At 37.7% G+C, this 22576-nt stretch overlaps 1 protein-coding gene across 4 annotated transcripts in view; it reads left to right on the forward strand.

Annotated features, from left to right (window-relative positions):
• Positions 1 to 22576, forward strand: part of LOC138106408 (histone deacetylase 9) — a 274226-nt gene that overhangs the window by 73577 nt on the left and 178073 nt on the right. For 3 of the 4 annotated variants that reach the window (XM_069006963.1, XM_069006964.1, XM_069006965.1), the window contains exons 8-11: positions 3627 to 3749; positions 5694 to 5904; positions 6307 to 6524; positions 14783 to 17347. In XM_069006963.1, coding sequence (XP_068863064.1) covers positions 3627 to 3749; positions 5694 to 5904; positions 6307 to 6524; positions 14783 to 15103 — 873 coding nt within the window. In that variant the 3' untranslated portion in view covers positions 15104 to 17347. Of the gene's footprint in view, positions 1 to 3626; positions 3750 to 5693; positions 5905 to 6306; positions 6525 to 14782; positions 17348 to 22576 lie in introns of those variants that run through there. The other variant, XM_069006966.1, reaches the window with a different exon arrangement.

Here is a 22576-nt window from a genome sequence, read left to right on the forward strand (position 1 = left end):
ATAGCTGTGGTTTTCATGGCAGCAAATAAAACACTTTTTACTGGGGAAAAACAGGTTGCTATGGCAGAGTCATTTACCAGTAAAACATGAGTCAGTACCGTAAATGATTACACTCCAGTGTATGGACAGAATTAGAGCATTATCAGTAATGAAACAGATTTTTAAAGTATTTTTACCACATTTATTGGAATAGTGAGACTTTTAAGTGGTTTACTCTCTGGAGCAGACAGTCTGGTGGGTAGACGTTTACAATTTTTTGAATGAACAAAGGTGCACTGCATATGCTGCAGCTTTGCAGATAATCTTTTACTATCACAGTTCCCTTAATGGTACTTTCACTACCATTTGTTAAAACACTGATCTCATTATATGAAACTTGAAAGTTGAACTCAGGATTTTAATTGCACCTTATAAAAAAAATCCTGTTTTTATTAGGCGCAGTCATCTCCAGTATCATCAAGGTTCACCGCAGTAGCTATTTGTCTCCTGTAGCATGCCATACACTTTCAGGTCACCTGCTGTGCTGGGGCTAAATCTTGCTTGCCTGAGAAATGCAAGCAGGATTGAGCCCCCTGCACAGCATGTCCCTTGAGTTCAGAGGGACAACCTGCTTTAGTCATGTGAAAAGATTAATTTTAGGCATTCACGCTCTGGTCAAAAGCCATTGAAGGCAATGGAAAGTTTCCAGTTGGTGTAACTGGGCTTCAGATCAATTTCTTTCTTCTATTTGTGCTTTGGAAAGCAGTATTTCCTAGAATATCACTTGATTATACAGGAGACATAAATTACATACGTGCCAGATAAACACATACTTGTTTTGTGCAACCCCACAGCCCCATGCTTTTAATACTCAGCTCCTTGAGGTGATCTTTGTAAGGGGCTATTGGAAAAATGTGTAGGTTTCTGGCCAGCTGATGAGGTTTGTGTCAAGTGTATGTGAAGAGAGTCTAAATTAATTTTTTCTTTTTTAAATCATCCCAAAAGCCTCAAGAAATACAAATGTAAGTAATTGTGCATATTGAAAGCTGTGACAATTATTGTAGCTCCACAACAGAGGAATATTAAAGTCAAACCATTTTGTCTTCCCCTCGTAATCTATAAATGTGCATATAAACATGCACACATAGGTGTTCCTGCTTCTCAGCAGGTCCCACAGCGCAGCTAAAGCACGGTCACTCATGGTTACTTGTTGATCATCGTGCACTGTTACACTGAGTTCTTGTACTCTATTTTGAGAAAGCATAACTCTGTTGACAGGCTATTTTAAGCATCAGTAAGCAGGATCTATAGACCCAAGGAGTAGGTGCGTAGAGGAGCAAGTAGGACGAGTTGCTCTCCGGGGTAATTTTGGTGCCAGTCCAGACAACCATGTTTGCATGTAGGCCAAGGACATGGTTTAGCCGTTGTGGTGCCAAATGACTCTGTTGGCAACTCCTGCCTGTGCCACCTTGGCAAGGTACTGTTGACCGTGTAAAAAGAAAAGCTGCAGCTGGGATCATGTATTTCTGCCTCTGGGGAACCCTGCTTGAGCAGGTGGTTGGACTAGATGACATCCAGTGGTCCCTTCCGACCTTACCCATTCTGGGGTTCTGTAATACACAGAGGACCATAATCTGTGCAGGTGGACTACTTTTATTTTGGGAGATGAGGTTAAGCTGATGCTTAGGATAATATTACCTGAAAATATTTTGAAAAATCAGTCACTTACCAAAATGAAAATGACAGGTTATTAGCAGTATTAAAACATAAATTAAGATGCTTTTACTAATAAACTCCTGTTTTCAACATTAAACTCCTGTGGTAAATAACATCATTGCTTCTGCCTGATGAAACAGTCATGCCTGACCTTCACGTGGGAGTGTGTTTTACTGCTATTCACCCTGCCACTGTTACTTTTATTAATTCAAATCTTAGAAGGTAATAGTGGCATACCAAAACCCAAATATTAAACATAAATCTTTCAAGTGGCTTTGTATCAATGCAGCAGTTGCTACAAATTTGATTATATTCTAGCAGTCACATTAGAGTGTCCATTTTCACTTAAATGTTTGTAGACTCCCTCCATAATATCTCCATAGTCTTGACATATTTGGTTTTATTCATGGTCAAAGGTGGATGTTATCAAGGCAAGACACTTTTAGCCAGGACTTAATGTAATATGCAAGTGGAGCTTCTTTGTTTCCTACACTATCTGTTGACATTCCCTAGGTACCAAAAGAAAATTACAGGGATAGACTTCTACTGTTATTGTCTCAGTGATAGGTCATATCTCCAAACAAACTGTATGAGGAAGGTTATGTTTTGGAATAACATCCTGTGTTTTTGTGCTTAACCACTTTTCATTGATGGTCTGAAGTTGCATTGTATTAACACGAAGTATTTTACAGAGTTAATTGATATTCCAGGTTTGTCCGGGGGAAAATCTACAGCTCCCCACAACATGCTTGACAAGTTATTATATTTACTTTAGTCAAAGCCCGAGTGTGCAGTATCCCTCTTGGAGGTGGTCTATTATTGGAGTCCCATATGCTTTTTGTTTGGGAAGAAAGCAGTCACTGTGTCATACTGTTACACAGGGTATTCTTTTTCAAGGATGTTGTTCCCTTGGGGACCATATCATGCCAGAGTTCCTAAGTCTAATAAGACCTTTGTAGCTCTTATTGTGTCAAAGTTCTGGGAGGGAAGCAAGAGTTAAACAGAAAATATAATTCAAGCAACTATACTAGACCACATGTTGAAAAATATCACTGTTCAAACTGAAAGGCAAAGGCTTCAAAAAGATTCCTGATGTGGTAATCTTTTTATGTTTCTTACCAATTAGTCTATGGAAAGAAAAAGGGCAATCTTTGTAGAATGTCTGGTTTTATTTTAAAGTAATTAAAAATATATCAGCAGTTCCATGTCCTTGAAAATTGTATCACAAGTCTTCAAAAGAAGTGTTAAAGATTTTAACTTGAATGGATTAGGAAAGCTCTGAGGGGTATCCCATCATCAGGGAATGACAGGATGCTACTTTTGTATATATGTAGACAGAAAGAGAGAGACAGTCTATTATTTTAAATGGCAGATGTGTCAACATGCCTTACTTTCTACACAAAATTTCCACCTTAATGGAAGTAAATAATGTGACTCAAACATCCCCATATCATAATTTGGCTAGCAAAAGACACGGACTAGTTAAAAAACACATTTCATACCTTACAGCAAAAGTTATGATAACTGGGGTAAAGTACATCCATATTTGTGATTCAGCTGGATCTAATCCTTAATTCACTGGATAAATTCCCAGTGAGTTTCTTGGAGTGCAAGTCCAGTTGATAAGAACTGATGCTGAACTGATGAATTGTTCATAAGATGGTCTAGGAATCCTCAAGATTTCAGCTTTGCATGGAACTTTGATTTAGTAACCAAGGAATAATTGCAGACACGTATCAGTTGTTTTCTTTAGAAAAGAACTATCAACAGTTTTTTTACAGGGACAGTAATTTTCCGTATCTGGAACTCCAGTGGGATGCAAACCAGTGAGTGGTACATAACTGCCTTTCAGCATATCGGGATATGAGGATAAAATAACCAAGATAAAAAGCTTGGAGATTTACTTCTGTTGTTTCTACCCTTTATTCCAGCACCTGGTTTCCCAGCAACGCCTTTTGATACAGGACGAATCAGTGAACTTGTTGAGTCTGTACACATCCCCTTCTCTGCCCAACATTACCTTGGGACTTCCAGCAATACAACCTCAAATCAGTGTAAGTGACCAGTCTCAAGCCTTCCTGCATACGTATGCTTCCAGAAAACCTACTTTCAGATTATTCTCTTTATTTTTAGCATTTTGGAACATAAGCAATTCAAAGTCGGAACCAGACCTCTCTATGCATTGGGCAACATCTGGATATTTAAGGGCACAACTTGAAAGCAATATTCATTCTTGATCTCAAATAAACAAGTGCCAGTGTTGATCTTAGCTAAGTATGGGCCACATGCATTGCATTTATGCCAGATAACAGATTTCAGATGTGGAAGGAAGTATATGAGGAGATGATTTCGTTTAAAAGTATGAGGAGATTATTTAGTATAAAAATTTAATTATATGATCATTTCTACCTGATAAATTACAGCACTTGCTGTTTTTTATGAGATTCCAGTAGTGACCTAAACTGGGCTGGAGGATTGTAGGAGAAGAATGTTGTATTCCTGTAGCTCAGTAAAGTACCTGAAAACTTTGCTACTGGTCAAAACTTACCTGCTTTACAACAACAACAACAAAAGTAAAAATACAAATGTAGTTTCGAGTCAAAGTTCCATGTTATTTTATGGCTTTTCCAATACATTTACTGTTCTTAGCAGTAACATGTTGCTACAATCTAACATTTTAACATCAGGTACAGAACTTCGCAAAGAAAATGATGTAAGCTTGAAATCAGTTCTCTAGAACCCTTAGCAAATTATTGTTTTTAAAGGATGGAAAAATCGAACATCATGAAAAGTAGTGCTTATTTTCTCAGAGGATATCATAAAAAATTTCTTAGCTATTTCACAAAAATATGACTAGCTTCAACTAGCTTCAAAGTAAATTTATAACATTAAAAAGAAATGAAAATATGTTTCATTTGCTCACTCAAAACTTGTAAGCTTTTGATGTGGCCAACTAGCACCAAATATTACTTTTGGCACTAGAAAAAACAAAGGGATTGATTTATGCAAGTAATGTTTATTTCTGTTACTAGAATAAGCAGTTGCAAAGTGAATGTAAAGCTTACTTTGGTGTTTGTTTTCCAGGGGAGGGTGATAGCAGTGTGAAGTAAGCGTACACCAAAAAAATATTGGTGAAAACCTTGGTTTAGAATTTATGGAATTCAGATTATCAGAGATACTGTTTTTACCATGACATACCATAAGTGTTTATCTGCAAGCCTCAACATGCATATTTCTATTAGGTTATTGTTCTTGCGGTAAAAATTGTTATTCTGCTTGAACTGCCATTTCAAGGTTTTTTTTTAATAGCCTAAGAACAAAGCAATATAAAGTACATTTGCAATGATGAAGGGCCAAAATTTCCAAAAGCTTTAAATCAATAACACTGCAATTTATAAGGCACTTCAAGATGCCACACACATACAACAGCTCTTGATGATTCTGTAGATGAGAGTTTAACTGTGCAAGTTTGCTTTGCAAAGGGTAAAACTTACATTTGTGCTGTCCTTCAGGGAGTCAGGGAGTGCTCCAGGAAAAGTAATAGCTTCCCACGACTACAGGTAACTATTTTGTGTTGCTGATTGGCTTGCTGTGTGATGGAAAGTTATGTGAAAAACCAAGCCTTGCCTACTCCAAACTCAATGCAAACTATTTCCTCTGATACTCTAGTTTCCTGTGCAGGAGGCTGTGGGAAGGTCTTTAGGAATTTTAAGGATAGGTCCCGTCCTTTCATTAATAATGTTCTAACTAGTAGTTCCTTAATGCTTTGGCTTTTATTACTGATTTTTTTTTTTCAACTGGTTTCATTACTCAGTTTCTCACAGCATTACATTTAACTGGCATGTTCTTCCTTTTCATCTCACAAAGTGTAGGATAGGGATGTTAACCTTTTCTTCTGTATGTGTTTATAAAGAGTGAAATAAGACCATCCAATTAAATAGAGGTATAATTGGCCACTTCTCTGAAAAGCAGTTACCAATGCTGTTGTTCTTTGACAGGCTTCATCATCATTCAAAGAAAAGCAGAAGGGGGAGACCCCATCCCTTAGACAAGGAGTGGCCTTGGCTGGACAGTACGGAGGAAACATTCCTCCATCGTCAACTCATCCTCACATTGCTTTGGAGGGAAAGCCAAACAGCAGCCACCAAGCTCTCTTGCAGCATCTGTTACTGAAAGAACAAATGAGACAGCAAAAACTTCTTGTGACTGGTAATGATCAAAGCTCCAACAATATTAATTTAAGATGTTTTTAATGACATTTGTGTTTAGTGTGCGGTAATACAGATACCATACATCCTAACTGTTGGGAAAAGTGGAAGGGTGGAAGAAAAAAGGACAGTATCATTGTTCTCCCTTTTAGTGATTCTGTTCCAGTCTGTTAGCCTGGAAGAATTCAATGATTACAGAAAAGAGAAAATGATTACTTCATCACATTCTTTTGCAGCAGCTGAACTTCCCAGCATGGCGAGGCACGTGGTACACATCCCACTGCATCAGTGCAGATGCAGAGTTCTGCAATATACACCCCTCTTCTTACTGAAAGCTTTCTTTCCTGTTAAAACTATTAGTCTGTTGTTTTTCACAGGGGAGTGAAATGTCCCTGTTTTGCAGGAGTGGTTCCTCTTCATCCACAGTCTCCTTTAGCAGCAAAGGAGAGAGTCTCACCTGGCATAAGAGCTGCCCACAAAGTGCCTCGTCACAGGCCACTGAACCGAACCCAGTCAGCTCCTCTTCCTCAGAGTACTTTGGCTCAGCTGGTCATCCAGCAGCAACATCAGCAATTTTTGGAGAAGCAGAAACAGTACCAGCAGCAGATCCACATGAATAAGGTGAGTTCCTAAAGTAAAGAATTTCCAATAAATTTAAAGGTGGATAACTAAGAAGGAAGTTTAGTTATTGGTGACATGTCATCATGGACAGTAGAGAGGTTCTTGCAGGAGTATCTTTTTTGTTTATATATAGTTCATATAAACATTTGTATGGATCTTAATTTCAAGGTTCTGAAATAGGCTAGAATTCAACAAAATAGAGTTCAAAGTAGCCCACAGTTTTAACTGGCAGGTGGTTTCCCATTGAATGGTAAATAATGCCTTAAAAATTGGCATGTGTACTGCTGAGCTGCAGTAATCACTCCACTTGCTACTTTTGAATTGTGTTAAAACCTTTCTTATTGTGGACTGGAATAAATAAATAGATAAATAAATAAATAAATAGATAACTCATAAATAGATAACTCATTTGAACTCAAATCAGCTGATTAAATTTATCAGATTTATGTAAGATATTTGCTAAACATTTGTAGAAATTTTTAATCAGTGTTTATCAAACTGACATTTCTCTGTGAGTAACATGAAAGTTTGTTACCTATATGGCAATATAACATGACCACATAAGGAGAAAGAGAAAAATGTGCTGTTGCTGATATCTGACACAGGATTCAGTTGTGTAGTACAAGATTCCCTGTACAGTAACACCTTATCCTGAGCAAGAGCAGGGGGAAGAAGAAAAGGGACCATGCATTAATAAACAAAGAGCAGCAGAATCTAAATAGATTTGTCAGGAAACAATACTTCTACAATAAAATCCAGTTGTTACCTAGTCTGAAATTAAGATATGCAAGTAATTACATGTTTTTATTTGGAGAACATTTTTCTGCACTTATACACAACTTTCCAAAAGTTGTTTGCTGAAGCTCCACTAGTATTACAAAGGTATTAGTTATGCATCCTTAGTTGTCTTCTTTTGTTTTAGTGTTACTTAATAACTATATATATGAGGCAATGTCAAAGAAGAAAAGTGGATGTTCAGCTCTTGTACCTAAGGAAAAAAAAATCAATCCACCTTACTTACTGGGTGAATTTCCCAGGGGTTACTGATTCTTTGGAATCTACTAAGAATTCCCAACAAAATTAGAAACAAACCTAGAGTTTAAGTACATAGTTTGTACAGTGGTTTGGTTATTAAATCTTGTCTTAATTAGGAAAAATGAAGACCAGAAAACTTCAAAGTTCAGAGCTGATCCTTGCATGTTAACCCCTCTCAGCTTGGGTGTTTTGATTACTCAACTAGGACTCCAGTTGGCTTTTCTTTGAGTATGCATTCCATATGTTTAATCAAGATGGCATATGTATATCTTGTAGCCTCAGGTTTTGAAAATATTTCACCTTCCCTCAATTGTCTGAAAAGAATATTTAACTGGTAAAGTACTGACTCTTTGTACTACAAACCCATCAGTTCATGCATTCCTCACAAAGCAAAGAACCCCACTGACATGTTTTTGTTAGGTAGTATGCTTATTGATGTAATTCTCCCATAGCATTTGGGGGTATGTGCTGTGGCATATATGAACATTTGTCCCCAGTGTGAAAATTAAACTTGAGGCACATAACCATATATTTCTAGATGGGATTAGGAAGTAAAAAATTGGTTTGTGATAATGCTTGTTTCAGTAACTTTTTTTTTTCAGTAGAACTGCAACAAAAATACATGCTAATGAGAATAATTCGCTCTCATACTTGAAATACACCTTCATTCTCACATGGTTCTTTTTGATGAAGGGACAAAACTGGTGAACCTAGCTTTTATTCTGTGCAGTATAGGCTATACACACATGCAGATAGTGGAAATTTAAGTCTATCCTAGGGCCTCTGTCTGCCTTGAACTCCCATAACCTACTTTTGCCCCAAGAGCTTCTCAATCTCCTTTACTCCTACGCCCAGAGCAGCAGCCTTCTTCAGGAGCACAGTAACTCCTCAGAGCAGCAAATACCTGAGGAGGAATGAGATCATGTTGCAGCCAGAGAAGCAGTGGGTTTTCTGAGGATTTCTCAGACCTTACCGTTTGCAGCATCTAGGTTCTTCTCCATTCTCAGAAGAACCATTTTGAGGAATAGTACTGAAAAATGCCAGAGCTCTAACCATGTACCTGTCCTCTGCAAGGACACAGAAAGCCAGGGGGCTTCCTTATGTACTTAAGGAACTTGATTTTTAAAAACTGAAATTAAAGGGTAGCCAATAGACAAGAGAGTTTAAAAAAGATCAAAAAAGATCAAATGGTGGAGTAGCTTTTAAATAGTGAATTTAAAGCTATAGTCTTTAACTTTTTAGCTAAATTTCAGATTGAACACCTGTGACTACATAAGGTTCTGAACTCTGCTAGCATGGTAGAATATACTTTGATTGGTCTTAAAACTTGCCTCTGTTCACAGTTGAAGTTACTTTTTCATTACATAATTTGCACAGCTTTACAATCAAACTCTGCAAAGCAGAGTTATAGTTATTCGAAACTTTAAACAGTAGATATTCTAGACCAGGTAGGAAAGCAATCTAGTATTTTATTTCTTAGGATGAGGCATGTATCAAGTAAACACATGAACTTGTTTTTTTTGTTGTTCTCTCCTTTACTCTTCTGTTCATAGGCTGTATAATGAAATCTGCACAGAGGTGCAGAGAATGCCTTTTCATTCATGGAAAATGCAGAGTTTCCTTTAATAAGGAATACTCAAGGATCCTAAAAGTTTTGGTAATAAAAATCAGAACTCTTTTAAGCTGTCAAGACTGTGAAATGCTGGTTGATCAAGAGCTTAGAGCAAATCAATATCTTCTTTTTTTGTTTTCTCTTTCTCTTGACATTTTATTCCTTATGATTAGGACTTCAGTACTTAAGTCTTTAGTATTCAACTGAACCCACAATTTGAATGTTTGCCATGAGTTAAGATGATAGGGCATGTGTCAGCACTCCCTGAAAACTGGTTTTGGTCAGATCTCTTTGGCTGACTTACAGGTGTAACGATAAAAACAGGAAGAGAACCAGTTTTTCCCCACCTCATTGCTCTTGTATTTATCTTGTATTTAAAAAACTCCACATTTATTTTCTGTGAGGAAAAAATACACTTCATGAGCAAGCCAGTGCTCCAGTGAGGGTGATAACAAGCAAAGTCTAATAGAGGTCAGAGGTAAAGGATTCCCCTGGATCATTTACATTTTGAAAAGAAGCAAATCATTGCCAAAAGGTGTGCCTCTGTCCTTACTAGCAAAGAGGAGATCCCCTATGGATTATTTCTGGTCAGCTGTCAGATGCCTAGCTTTTGATGTGGGAAATGGTATATGTCTCCACTGAAGTCTGACATTTATACCTGTGGGATCTAGTACACTGACCTTCTGAAAACATTCTGCAAATGTTGACATCTCTTCCAAAAGTAGGTAAAAACCCTTGTCCCAGAATTAATAATGAATGTGAAGTAACCTGAACTCAGCTTGTCTTAGGGAAGACTGGCTTTGCCATTGTCAGGTTTAATATACTTCTGTCCAAATGACAGCTTATTTCCTCATATGCCCTTTGATCACCATTGCAGATCTTCATTCTGCTCAATAAAGGGAGACCAAAGTCCAAAACCCCCAGTTAAAATTAGTGCAATTGGATACCAGAAGACCACTAGTACAATAAAAAACTTAAAATCTTGATATTATAATATATATATCTATATTGTGTATAGCTTTGACCCAGCCACTTGCAGAAAAAAAGGATTTTGATATAACTAATCTAAATGCAAAGCCCCTAGCAGAAGTCTGTGTTCAAGAAAATCTCAGAAATCAGAATGTGAAGAGTACATGAACAAAGCCATCTGTCTTTAGAAGTTATTTTTGCCATCTATGAATAAGGCCTGCCTCTACTGAAGCTGAACTAGCACTGTCTTCACTGAGGCCAAGATTTATTTGATCAGTGCAGGAACCCTATTTGTGTTCTTAAGTTATGTATTCATAGCATTTTGGCAATTTGTTTTCAATGGTAAAATTCTCTGTATTGGAGAAGTAAAGGGTAAAATAATGGGGCAAATGGTAGTGTGCTCTAAAGTATGGGAAGTGTATGGATAATGTTAAGGCTTATATAAGAAACACCTGAATTTCAGTTTTCATTCTAGGATGTCAGTTGGTTTAAAGCATCTCTGGATAGGGAATCAGTGACCAGGCAAGTCTGTGATGTAAAAAAATATTTAGGAAGTTAATATTCATTAGTACTTGGATGGTGTTCTCAGTTTACCAATATCTCTTAATAAAAAAAATGGAAAATAATACAGAAATTTATGTTGATGAAAAAATAGAACAATTGTCAGTAGGAATATTAAAATATTGATTAGATTCAGATTAAATTAATCATTCACTTCTCTGAATGATATTTAATGGAATGTTAAAGACCAGATCAGGTTCAGCAGCAGTATATCAATCTATCTTCATTAAACATATTACACTGAAGTTTTGGTTTTGCAGCTTACAAATCTGACTAGCATCTTCTGTAGATGAGAGATATTCTTTCAAATATTGCTTATAGCAGGTGATTATTTGGACAAAACTAAAGGAACTGATGCCTGTTTGGAACTGGGAAATGCCCAGAGCATTTTCTCCTTTGTTGAGAACTAATGTTTAAGCCGTAATGCGGGAGAATGATTTTGAAAGACAAATACATCCCTTAGAAATATTGTACTATGTGAGTAACAGAGACAACAGGAAGCAGGCACCACATTGTTTTCAATGCAGCTAACAATGTACACACAACACACAGAGCTGGTAAAGTAATCTTACTGCCATAGGGGAGAAGGGGAAAAAGTGTTCTGTAAGAACATACATGAATTCTTAGAAGTGACTGCCATGTATTTAAAATGAACAATTAATTAAGGATGGAAGCATATTGATTGGCTGTTGCAGGACTTTGTGGTTTTGTATTTAAAAAGATAGGGGCTGCATCTGAAGGACTTATAAAATGGTCAGTTGCAGTGTCCAGATTATTTAATCATCCATTTTTCCAAGCAGGTTAGGATATGTTTGATGTCTTTTTTTTTGATTGGACTCTTGCAATTATACAATGGAGGTGATATCTGTAAATACTTCCTCTCTTGCTGACACTCTTTACTTTGACTCATGCATATCCCTTATATCTTAATTTCCTGAAAATAAAAGCAAAAAAAATATAGGTTATGTTAGCATGAAGGCAGTTTTTTAGTGACCACTTAAATTGGAATAGGTGATAGCAGTAAAGTATACAGGTTAAATATAACCAATATGTGCAACCCTTAATTTATTAGGGTAATAAACTATGGGCTTGTTATTGTTTTTAAACATTGTCCTACTAAACCTCAGATTAAGCAATCACTTTTTCAAAATAAAAAAAGATGCATTAAAATTAGGAGAAAGTCCTGCATGTAACCTACAGATAAATTCAGGAAAAAAAATGGTAAATGGGGGTTTAAATTGGAAGGTTTGAACATTAAGCGTAAGCAGAAGTATCCAGCTGTGCAATGAAAAGACTTGAGCAGTGTTTCATTCAGAACGCTTTCTGCTGTGTAATCCATCTTTACATAGAGAAGATGGAAATACTGGCTCTAAACTGCTATCTGCACATCTCTCCAGATACAGTTCTACTACCAGGAGATACAATTTAAAATTAGATGTTTCTGACTTAGGAGAACTGCCCAGTAATGATATTACTATAATTACTGGAATAGGTTGGGGCCAAACTGTCCTTAAAAAAAACTTCAACATATATGAAAGCATTGTGGTGATACAGAGAAAACAGTTAGCTGTGGCTTAGCAGTCTGAGCAGCAGAAGGGATTTTCAGGTTTTGGGTCATGTCCCCCCCATTCCATCCATGCAGTTTGATCATGCTGCATCGTATGAGAGGACATGACTGTAGTGCCTCATAGCCCCTTGCCTGAGGCTTAGTTAAAGTCACAGTGGAAAGGGTGTTTTTAATAAAACTTTGCAGTAAAGAAGATAAAATAAATACACTTTGTAAAGTCTATTGAGCAAATATATAAAGACTTTCATTTTACAGAGTTTTAGAAAATTTAATTTGCTTATCTCCTCCTGTTGCTGAAATCTGGAGCAAATCACCTACTGAGTTCCACAGCATGGGAGCCAGCTCCAAAACAGGAACACTGAAAGTTGAAATGCACACAAATACCACTCTGAGCCTCTGCAGCCGCCTTACATGTGGTTGTTCTCTCCACTGATTGCATGCAAGAAGTGTTTGAAGGTGATCCATGTATAGATGCTATACTGCAGTCCATCACGTGTTGCCTCAGAAAGCTCAGCAGCAGATCTGTACCCATACAGCAGTGTAAAGAAGACAGAGCCGGACATAAAAGTGAAAAAGCATAAAAGAAAGGAGAGCAGTAATGAGCTAAATATGTGTCTAAACCTTGCTGTAGGCATGCACTCATTTTCTCTTGGCTTCCCCTCCAGAAAACCCACCTGGTGTCAAGTAACTGGCACAGGGAATGGTTTACAGATGGATCAGCCTCAGATGTTTCAGCTTGTATTTGCTCACTAGCAGCCAGCCATGCGGCCTTACCTGCTTTTCTCTTCCTGCTTGAGGAGCGGAGAAGGCTCCCCACAAAGGGTTAACTAATTAGTAATAAGGAGAATAATAAGTGAAAGGAGTGTACCTGAGCTGATTACATGCAGTTAGCTGTAGTACTTCTTGGTCAGTGTCATCCCCCTGAGAAACAACTGGAAAAGATTTATAGGTTTGATCTGAGAAATTTTTCTGATGCTGCGTAATAAAAGGAGACTCTCCACATTATTTGAAGTAGTAAGGATTGCCCAGTTTAGGGCATGCCACCTGCAGCATACAGGATACTCATGTTGTGATTTGCAGTTACTACAGTAATGAAGAGGGATTTTTTTATTTGTTTCTTTTTAGTAAGCCATTAAACTCCCATTACACCTCAAAAATGAAGGTTTGCTGTGAGAATAGCCAGACAGTCTTCCTCTGAGGAATTTGTTTCTCCACTGATGTGAGGCATATGCATCAAAGTATCAACTGGAACTGTATAAATTTGTCTTGCAACTCTGCTCGTTGACTTCATAGGATTTTCTAAATCCAGCTGCAGCTTCTTGATCACAGTTTACATGACAACCCGGCATTTTTCTGTATGCATTAGCAGGCTGAATGAAACTGGATGGTCCATGGTTTGTGACAAAAACAGACATCCTGAAGCCATCCATATACTCGGTAACTGAGTACATAACACTAGCTAAAACTCAGTTTGAAAGACATGATTGATGGTTGAGGGGAGGGATCTGGGAAGAGGAGAGTACGTAAGAGTAATGGTAAAAGGTGTTTTTCCCCTCTCAGGATATTTGACTTAGATGATACAAAACAGTATTTACTTGAAATCAAGCAGGCCAGTTGGATAAATGATAGTTACTCACTTGACCCTGCAACTTCTTACTCACATGTCTGATTCGTGCCTCTTTTAACAAAATGGGGAATTTTTTCAGGTTAGGTTTTTGGACTATGTTTGGAGTATTTTGGAATGCATTGGCTTCATCTGAAATAGCAAAACACAAACTGCACATGATTGCAACGCTCAGGCATCCGGCACCTCTGCAGAGCTTTACAACAGCAGTTACTGGGCTAGAACTGGAGTTGCCTGGGTAGCTGTGTTATTAGATCATCTTTGCTGGAACTGGGATACCTGTAAAATGCACCACAAAGGCTGTAGTCCTTCCAGTCATAGACAGACAAGCTTGTAGTATCCTTGTGCCAAAGGATAGGGGACTGACATCAGTTCTTTGTCACTTCTCCTTTGTTGGCTTTCAGTGCCTTCATGCTTTAATTGATAGAGATGTTTTTGTGAAAATTCTCTTATTTGCTTATAACAAAATATTATAGCTTAATAGTTTGCTTATATCTTACTGTTCCTTTATTATTTTGTGTTGTGGAAAATTAACTGTAAGATGGCATTTCTGCATTCATGTTTGAAGAGGATGAAGGAAGACTAATGTCTCTTGTTTACCAGCTGTAACAGTCTAACAGCTGTGTCATGTTTTTCATTATCCTGCCTTATTTTTAGTTTACTGTTATTTTATAGCACCCTATATACGTATATGGTATTTTCTACTGCAGAATAAAAAGTGGCCTTTTGCTTAGGGACTTTTGTTCTTTTTCCCTTGTACATCAGTGTTTTGATGGCGCATGGCTACATGGGTTTGCTGTAGACACTTTGGTTTCATCCATGCAGATCTTGTACTTGGTGTTTGGCATCAATGAAAGGAGTCAGTACTTGTTCCCCTCTTCTCTTTCCAGATGCTTTCTAAGTCCATTGAGCAGCTCAAGCAGCCTGGCAGTCACCTGGAGGAATCTGAAGAAGAGCTTCATGGAGATCACTCGATGCAGGAAGAGCAAGCTCCCGCCAGCGATGCCAGCGTTAGGGCTGAGAGCAGCAGTGCTGGTGTGGATGACAGAATAGGACTGCAGGTGGGGGCTGTGAAAGTCAAAGAGGAGCCACTGGACAGTGATGAGGATGTTCAAACCCAGCAAATGGAATCTGGGGAGCAAGCTGCTTTTATGCAACAGGTAATAGGCAAAGATTTAGCTCCAGGATTTGTAATTAAGGTTATTATCTGAACATGACATGCCTTTTCTAGGCTTTGATAAGCAACTGTGTTTTGGTTCATTGAGGTAGGAAATCCTTATTGACCATTCAAAGAATTTAACAAATGGAGTAGTGTTGTATGTACACTTGAAAACATAGTGAAGCTCATCCTTATGGCCACTAATTGAGAAAATATCTGTTGCAGTCAATTATTCTACATAAATCTTTGCATAATAGCTGATAGATGTTGTGTTAGCCCAAAAATACCTTACATCGCTTAGTTCTAGTGAAAGAGAACTCGTATCACCTAGCCTGTTGAGATCAGCAGTTGATGGAATTAGTTTCCAGACCTGATTGATGAAACATTTTTCTGATTTTGAATCCTCTGACTTCTGCTTTCAGCTGTCTGTATATATTGTATCATACTGTAGTCTTGAACACTGTTAATGTTAGGGTATTTTTTTCCCCAGTAGACAGGTACTGACTGCTATCTTAGTGGTCCCAGACTGGTGTATAAAGTTTAATTTAGAGAAAAGTACAAGGTGATATAAAGAGGCAAGGCAAGGCACTGTTTTAAAATTGCATTGTTTTCTTTTTTGCACTGCTTGGTTAATATTTCATTCTGTCTTATTTGATGACAATGTCCACAGAGACATCCTTAAATGCAGCAGATGCAAGTACTGGTGAGAAGCAAAATGCAGCGTTAGGTTCCAGTCAGTTACTAGGACATTGCACGAAAAGCACAGAACTGTTATTGTTATCTGATATCCAATCACTTGCTTGGTTTTTTTTCAATGAAGACTAATTGTACAATATCACATAACCTTTACCATGGAGTCTCATGGACAAATCCTAAAATAACGACTGTGCATGGAATGCCACCTTGACAAAAGGCAGGTTCAGCTTGCCTGGGTGCTTCAGCCAGAGCTGAAAGGCGCAGCCGTGTGTGCAGCCCGTGAGCTGCATCCCGGTCCATCCCTTACAGGCGGCAGAACAAGGCTGGGTGCAGTGCAAGGCCCTGTTTATTTAAGTCGATACTTTGTCAGGTCCCTGCTGTTCTCTTGCAGAAAAGTGATTTTGGGAGGGGGGGCAGGAAATGCCTTATGGAAACAGGAAGCCCAAGTGATTCATGTGCTGAGGAATGCGGGGCAGGGGGGACGGGGCAGCGCTCCCTCTGTTTTTAAAGGCACTCTATGAATTGATTTATTGTCAAAGAAAATAACAAAGCGAGTAGGGAAATTGTTAAGGAAGCTTTCCAGTGAAACATTTCCTTCATATTCCCTTTTGATATGTTTACCTTGTTTTATAGGTTTACTTTTGTTAAGCTAGTTAAAGATTCATTGTATTAAGATCCCCTTTAATATGGATAATCCCAAACTGACCTGGACTCCTTGTCAGGTTTTTTTTCTATTAAAAATATTTATATTTCTAAAGCTGAGGTATTTTAAGGTGCAGTATCCGGTTTCAAAAGAGATAGTTGTTTTGCCAAATGTAGAAATTGTTCTAAAATATGTTATTAGCATGTGTTGTTTACATTATGTTCTAATACTATTCAATCTCTCCTAAAATTTTGCAACTTCTAAAGATACATTATCCGTTTTCCTAGAAGGTCTAAAAAAGAATGATTAAATAGCTGCTCTTAACATGAAAGGCCTCAATAGACAGAAAAAGATTTAATTGAGAAAAACACAGGTGATTTTAATGTGTGCTTCATATTTGAACAGAATTTTTTCTCCATCCTGGATGAAAAAAATTACATATACATTCAAAAAGTGAAGGCTATAAAAATGAAATTACATGTGTTTCCCATTCTGTATATTTTTGATTTTCTTTCAAATCTGACTTTAGCCTCATCAAAGAGGGATAGTGCATCTTTTAAAATACATTTGTGGAAAAATCTGCAGTTGAGAAGAATTTTGTACAATATCATTTCAAAGACATGTATTCAGAGAAGACAAAAGATATTTTTATAATGTCATTCAGGTGAGAAACCCCAATACATTAGTATACTTTCATTTCGGAATCTTTCAAATTTGGATAAAATTAAAATAAGAGAAACTACCTGGAACCAGTGAAAAGGAAAACTGGGTTTAAACAACCACATTTCTAATTGATTATTGTCTCTTACATTTTAAATCTACTGTATTTATTATAATTTACACCCTTAGAGGTGATCTCTTGTTTTGTGTTGTAAATATATTCTGTTTGTATGTTCCCTTTTTTTGCCTTCTGATATAAGTCTCTTCCTTTCTCAAATAAAGTTTTTTTTTAAAAGATCCCCTTCCAGATATTTGACTTTGTGTAAAGTTGGTAACTTAGTGGTTTTTTTGCTTTGTATAATAACCAGATATGTCTGATACACATCGTTGAAACAATTTAAACTTTGGGGAGCAAGGTTTTTATTACACTATTCTTACAATAATTACACAAAGTCTTTCTTTTTGGTCTCTTGTTTTATCCTACATCAGCCATTATAAGTTTTAGTGAATGTGGAATAGTATTGATGCATGCTCATTTTCCCATCATGGCATCTGTCTTGAACTTGTCATCATACCACATAGGAAAGGTAAAAGCAAATCCTGGTTCCTCAGCTTCTAATTATCCAAAATTCAGATGAGCAGTAATAATTTCCATGATATTTCTAAAACCTGCCTAGACCCCTGATTTGAAAATGTGCTTGCACTGACCACTTCGATATTCATCAAGGCCTTTACAAAACTAGAGTCCACCTGTAAATTTGCTGGGGGAGAGGGAGTCCATGAACTTGGCATGAGGCAGCGAAGTCCCAATGCAGAGAACTTCCATGAAGATGTTAAATACTGTGTGACATTTCCTGAACTTTGCTTAGGATCTGCAGAGAGAAACAGCTTGTACTGCATAACAATCCCTGTTGCTACAATACATGAACTATTACTACCAAAAGAGTTCGAAAAACTACTGAGTTCTAGCTCTTATAACTGTTCATTTCATTTCCAAAGGCTCTAAGCAGCTTTGATTCTAGTATAACTTTAATTAAAATAAAATCTTATGTTTCAACAACGTAAGTAGATAAGAATAAATAGTTCTGTAAATCAAATTCAATTATTTTCACTGGTATAGCAACAACGTAATGTTTCATCAATAATACAACCCCCAAAAATAGATAAAAGGTCAAGCTTTAGCAGAGGAAAGCTTAAAACAAGCATTAACAGTATAACAGTGTACTTCTTGCCTCATTGTTTATAGTGTATTTAGAATCCTGTGTCTTTTAGTAAATCATGTTTTCATAACAGGAATTTTATTGAGTTTCCTTTTGTTTAAATACCTGTGTTAGAATTAGAAGAGCAGCCATAATGTTTTCAATTTACAACATTCCCGTGTTGGAGACTGCACCTAGATTTTTCTAAATTATTTACCCAGCATCAGAGCACCCATCATGAAGGAAATAATCATAATTTAATACAATTCACAAGCCTTATTTTTTTTCCCAGGCTGATGTGCATCTATTTTTTTTTGAACAGGAGATGTTTATTCCATCCTGTTTTCCAAAAGGTAAAGCCAGTATCACTGATAGCTGCCAATTTAAAAGTAATTGCTAATAAATGAAGGAAAATCCTTCATAATATTTACATACTCAGACAGACATTACTGGAATGTAGATACTGTAACATTAGCCTTTTTTTCATCTTCTGGCATTAACAAAGTAGGATTAAAAGCTGAATGCCTCAGCAAAGCAGGAGCACTTCAGACACTACCACCACTCATTTGTGCACTATCTTTATTCCATCTTCATTATCATCAAGATCACTGAGACTTTCTCCATGTTACTTAAGCCAACCATACCCTGTTTTTATCTTCACTGGAATTCTGAGGTAAAAATCTATAAACATTTGTCCCAAACAGCAATCTAAAAGTGTTTACTTATTTCTCCCCCTTATGAACACTTCACAATTTGCAGCCAAAATCAGCTAAGCTAATTTCCTTATTGTATTCTGTCCTGCTAGCAGCATGTCCTACTTATCCACTTAAGAAATGTTTGTTTGATTTTGATTTATTTGTTTAGTTTCTGATTTCCTTATGCAGTTCCCATCATCTGGGTGGTAATGGAGCTTCTGTACCTCATTCCTCTGTGGAAGAATATAGTTTAGAACACCATCTGCTGAATTACTAGTTAGGCAAACAGAAGAAGAGCATCCTGGATGAAATTATCTTCACTGGGGTAGAGCAATAATACAAGTCATTTTTGTGGAATTTTACTTCTCTATTTGATAGACTTTGTGCTTTGCATTTGGGTTTTTTTCCTCTTCTTTTTCTCTTCTGATTCAGCCTAACTTGGATTAAGATTTAAAGTTTAAAAACAGGATTAGCTCAAACTGCCTAGCCAGCAGAAAAGCTGGGTTCCTCAGCCATGTTCTCACTCACTCACACACCCTGGCTTTGGAAGGTGCATCCTTTAGGCATGTACCAGTTTCTGGCCCCCATTTGCTGAGCTTGAGTGTCACACTCCTGCTTGTTTTGACTGTGGCCCATAACTCATCTAGCCTATACAGAACAACTTCCCTGGCTACCTGTGGGCACACACATCTGCTGCAGTCACCCAAGGATTATTTAACCAGCAGCTGAGAGTTAAAGGAGTCCCCTTAGTAACTTGAAATCATTCAGCAGTGTGATTTGCTGTGATACATGGGGGCCTTAGACTAGGGTTGCTTTGACAGACCAGATACTTACTTGTAAGTGATCCAGTGCCTTAATTAACTGAATGTTTTGAATGTGGCTGTGGAGTCTTTGTTGCATTTGTTTTACTTTATTTTCCATAGCTGTCTGGAAGTAACTGTGTTGACTCTTAAAGGTACATAGCCCTGAAATATGAGGGAGATGGTTTGGAGGATATGGTGTTAAAAGTATCCCTCTGTACACTTGATCCTTCCAGGATGGTTACAGCATTTTTGGCCTTGAGAAGTGCTGTGAAAGGCAGGATAAATGGAAATATAAGTTTTGAACAATGTCAGACTTACAAATAAACCTGCCCTCCCCTCTCCTCTCTCCTAAATTAGTTTGACACTGCAGTCTTAGTTCAATTCATATCATTTTTTGTTGGCTGCCTTAGCTGTTTCCTTTTACTTTGCAGCCAGTAAGAGATGCTAACTGTGCACCTTCCTGCCCTTCCTCAAGTCTGAGACTGCACAGTCCCAGCAGAACCCCTATACAACACAAGCTGGCTCTGTGATTTCTGGGACCAAACATAGTGTGGATGGAGCAAGGAGGTGGAGTGCTGTGTATCTGGATTTGTTTTGTGAAAATTTTTCATCTATCTACATGCAGGGAAGCCTCTGAAGATTTAGCCTGCTTGTTCTCAGCATTATTCTTAAGGGCTCTTAATTTCTATCAAGTTTCTAACTGTGGTCTTTAAAAACTATGTTGCAGGAAGAATATTTCTCTTTTTTTACACTAATTCTATGTGAAAGTGCATAATAATGTGAATAATTACAAGTAATTATTCTTTCCCAAGTAACTATACTTTCCCATCTCCAGCTGGATGGGGAAATGATCCTTTTTTTTTTTAGGAAAGCCTCAAATCTCTTAACCTTAATAATTGCCAATATTTATTAGTTATTAGTTACTAGTTATTTATTATTTTTGTCTCCTTTTGTAAACTTCCAGTTACAGATGGCAATAATACTTATTGTATCATAAAACTAATTAACTGAATTGTGTGTCTGACTGTGTAGCATTACAATATAACAAAATTATTTCACTTTATGGGTACCCGCATGGAATAATGTTGACACTGCTCTATTTTTAGGTCCAAGAGATTTTATGCTTCTTTTCCTCTTTCAAAATCTTAGGATATAACACCTCGATACTTTTGTTATTGCTCCCATTTGTGAGAGAAAGCAGAGAGTCAGGAAACCACTGGGGCAACAGTAGGCAAAATTCCTTAATCAGGGCTACATAACCAGTGTGAATCAAAAGCCTCCGAGTCCAGATCCCCGTAATTATCAGTGCACATTTTGACAGTTTGATGATACTACTTTCATACCTCTGGGCAATTTATCATTTCCTGTATCCTACAGCACAGAGTTTCATTAATATTGTCATTGAAGAGGATTATGTGTTCTTGGAAAGCTACTTCATTAAATGCTTCATTTTGGAAAGAATTCTGTTTTGACCTCTGAAGGTCTTTCTCCCTGTTAGACAAGTTTTCATTTTTCTCCTTCCTTTAAAATATGAGAGTGAGTTAATGCACTCCTCAGTATATTGCTGGCTAAGTCTTCATAAAGCTCCGTTGTTTAATGTCCTGGAAGTGCAGCTCAGCCCTAATGCCTTGGAGACATAGGTGCTCTAATGCAGAAAGCAGTGCATAATCTGTCTCCTCTCATGTCCTGGCCCGTGACCCTTGGATCCCCAGGAGACCAAGAAGGTGTTTCTGTTCGAACTGCCTGTATTTCCTCAGCAAAGGGGCTTGTGAAAATTACAGCTATGAGACTGCAGCAATGCAGCAATGTCAAGGGCTTAAGAAGGCTTAGCTCAAGTTCTCTGTAAAACAGCTAGTACAGCATGGAGGATTCTGTCTCACACTCGTTCCTTAGTCTTTTCCTTTTGTTCCTATCAGTAAGATCAGCGTGATAGTTTTTAGGTGGCAGCCTGCAGATTTTTAAAGCAGATCTCTGTTATTGAACAGACCCAGAAAGAGCACAGGGTAGAAGCACTACTGGGAAACACTCTCCTGCTGTGCAGAGGGAAAACTACTGAGACCAGCTGCTTCTAAGGCTTGTTCTCCTAGATCTTGCTCTACTGAAAATAAAAGCTGAAGAGCTACTACACATCAGAGACCACAACTACATCGCTCAACTACCTGACTCCACACAGGGACAGGTGGTGATCTGGTTTCCCTCATTTCTCAGCCATTTTGACACCTTGTCTTAGGGTATCAAAGGCACCCAAGCCCAACAGCACATCTCTTGACATCTTCCTTGCTTTCTAGAACTTCTTGGCTTTCACCACTTACCTAAATTTGTAGAGGTCTTTTCTCATAGTTTCCCATAAGTTTCTGCATAGATTTCAGTTTTCTGGAGCTACTGACTTTATACAGAGAGCTTCAAATCTTCTCTTGTACCATTTCTGACAGAAATGAAAATGGGAATGCTGAATACAGGTGCCATCACCCCAGGTTTAGTCCAGGGACACCTCACATCCATAGCTCTGATTTGGTCCTTTCTGCAGGTAGTTTGGTCTCACTAAGGATGCTAATTGCTGAGTTAAAATATGCACAGAATTACCCATTGTGCTGTGTGACTGATTTTCTCATAACAATCCCCATCCCTTCTCAGGCAGGCTCTGAGAACACAAACACAGGCACCTCAGGACCAGCAAGAGAAAAGGAACAGGAGCAAGATCTGTTCCCACAGCAAGAGGCTGAGAATGAGCATGGGGACTGTTACTTACCCGTGCTGATGGATAATGCACTAACCAGGCAGGCTCATTTTCCCAAGCCCATTGACTGCTTTCAAGTTGGATGCCATTAT

The sequence above is a fragment of the Aphelocoma coerulescens genome, chromosome 2 (assembly GCF_041296385.1).
Source record: "Aphelocoma coerulescens isolate FSJ_1873_10779 chromosome 2, UR_Acoe_1.0, whole genome shotgun sequence".
In the NCBI taxonomy this organism is placed as follows: domain Eukaryota; kingdom Metazoa; phylum Chordata; class Aves; order Passeriformes; family Corvidae; genus Aphelocoma; species Aphelocoma coerulescens.